The 1954-nt window shown below is 43.4% G+C and overlaps 1 protein-coding gene across 1 annotated transcript; it reads right to left on the bottom strand.

Annotated features, from left to right (window-relative positions):
* Positions 1-362: 362 nt before the first annotated feature.
* LOC116033194 lies at positions 363-1022 on the bottom strand. The gene has a single exon (XM_031275952.1). It carries the CDS (start codon positions 1020-1022, stop codon positions 363-365), a length of 660 nt encoding a protein of 219 aa, XP_031131812.1.
* Between the last annotated feature and the right edge of the window lie 932 nt (positions 1023-1954).

Genomic DNA, 1954 nt, shown 5'->3' with positions numbered 1-1954 from the left:
TCCGCAGCCCGATGGGAACCAGTCCTGTTGGAAACCTGCCCCGACGCAGCCCCTGCAGCAACCGGAACTCGCCTTCCTGGATTTGGTTCGTTTGTAATCTGCCGCTCGTTAGCTATAACGTTACTGCGACGCTGTCATCCCTCCAAATTGGGATTCTGTGTAGCCTGTGGCATAGCAGCAGCAGCGGTATTCCCCTCGGTCATCCCTACAGCGTCACCTAGTTCACCAGCATCATTCATCGCCTCTAGACTATCCTCTGTTTCCAAAGGGTCAAAACGTGACCCCGAACCACCCGCCTTCTCCTTTGCTGTGGCATTCTGGACCTTTCGCCCGTTTGTCACTCCATTCGCACGAGGATCAACCTAGCGTCCCTGTTGTTGCCGGTCAGTACGCGTGACGAGCATCCACGAGCCGTACGAGCCGGTACGTGGAGGAATGCCTGTTCCCGTAACATTCCCCAGAGGAACGCTCCCATGAGGTCTTGCGCCCGGCTCTGGCGGTGGAGGGGCCTCAGAGCCAACCTGTCCAGCAGCAGTCACTCCAGCCGCAGACGCAGGGCATGCCTCCTGTCGATGGCCATACATTCCGCACGCAAAACAGACAAGGTGAATTCCTTCATAAGCAACCTTCCAGACTTTCTCCTCCAAAGTAAACGTAGAGATTAAAGGTTTAGTGATGTCAATCTCCACACAAACCCTAGCGAACTTCCCTCTAGATACCAGACTAGTCGTGTGATCCACCCTCACTGTTCGTCCAAGCTTGTTACCAATTTTCCGGAGGCAGAGAAGATTGTAGAACTCAACAGGCAGATTGGGGAACCTCACCCACACAAGCACCTTCTCCGTTGAATCTGCAAAGGGATCAAAATTTGGCACCCAATTCTTCACAATCAAATAATGATCAAGGATCATCCATGGGCCTTCATATTTTGCATACTCCAAATCATCCCGAATACCGAAACGGACTAAAAAATAGTCATTCTCTAGCGCGATCAATTCCATTCTACCCTTCGGTTTCCACATCGATGTCAACCGCCGGAAGAGATACGCATATCCGTTAAAAAAAACATTTTTCAATACACATCTATTGATGGATGGTTTACTCCAGATTTTAATGTGGACCGCGGTCTACAATACATCGTAATCCAGACATCAAAACAGTGTTAACGGCATTCGTTCTGCGCCATTCCGCAAAAAGTAACTCTATGTGCATAATATATTCAGTTTCATTTTATATACACTGCAATTTCCATTCAACACAACTACAGCCTAATTTCGATATAACTACAGTTTCATTCGACATTATACATTCAAATATGTAAAAACTGTTATTCAGTTTCATTTTATATACACTATAGTTTCATTACAACACAACTACATTATCATTTCTATATAACTATAGTTTCATTGGACAATATACACTCAAATATGAGAAACTGTTATTCAGTTTCATTTTATATACACTGCAGTTTCCTTTCAACACAACTACAGTTTCAATTCATTTCGATATAACTACAATTTCATTCAACATTATACACTCGAATATGTGAAATTGTTATTCAGTTTCATTTTATATACATTATAGTTTCATTACAACACAACTACATTATCTTTTCGATAAAACTACAGTTTCATTAGACAACATACACTCAAATATGTGAAACTATTATTCAGTTTTATTTTATATACATTGAAGTTTCCTTTCAACAAAACAACAGTTTCATTTGATAATATAAAAATAATGTGAGGCAGTATCATTTGAGATAAACTGTAGTTTCATTTACGGAGCTCCGTTAAAATGTGACGACAGTCGTTTCTTTACTTAAAGAAACGATGCCATTTTTGGGCCATGGTCCACGATATAACGACTGATGGTTTACTAGGTTGACTATAGAGCTGTCAAAACGGGCCGGCGAGGTGGACCCCGCCAAAGCCCCCCCCCCCCCCCCCCCCCC

Source organism: Ipomoea triloba, chromosome 10 (assembly GCF_003576645.1).
Source record: "Ipomoea triloba cultivar NCNSP0323 chromosome 10, ASM357664v1".
In the NCBI taxonomy this organism is placed as follows: Eukaryota; Viridiplantae; Streptophyta; class Magnoliopsida; order Solanales; family Convolvulaceae; genus Ipomoea; species Ipomoea triloba.
Note: the sequence above shows the minus strand (reverse complement) of the source record. Positions and strands in the feature narration are given on the sequence as shown.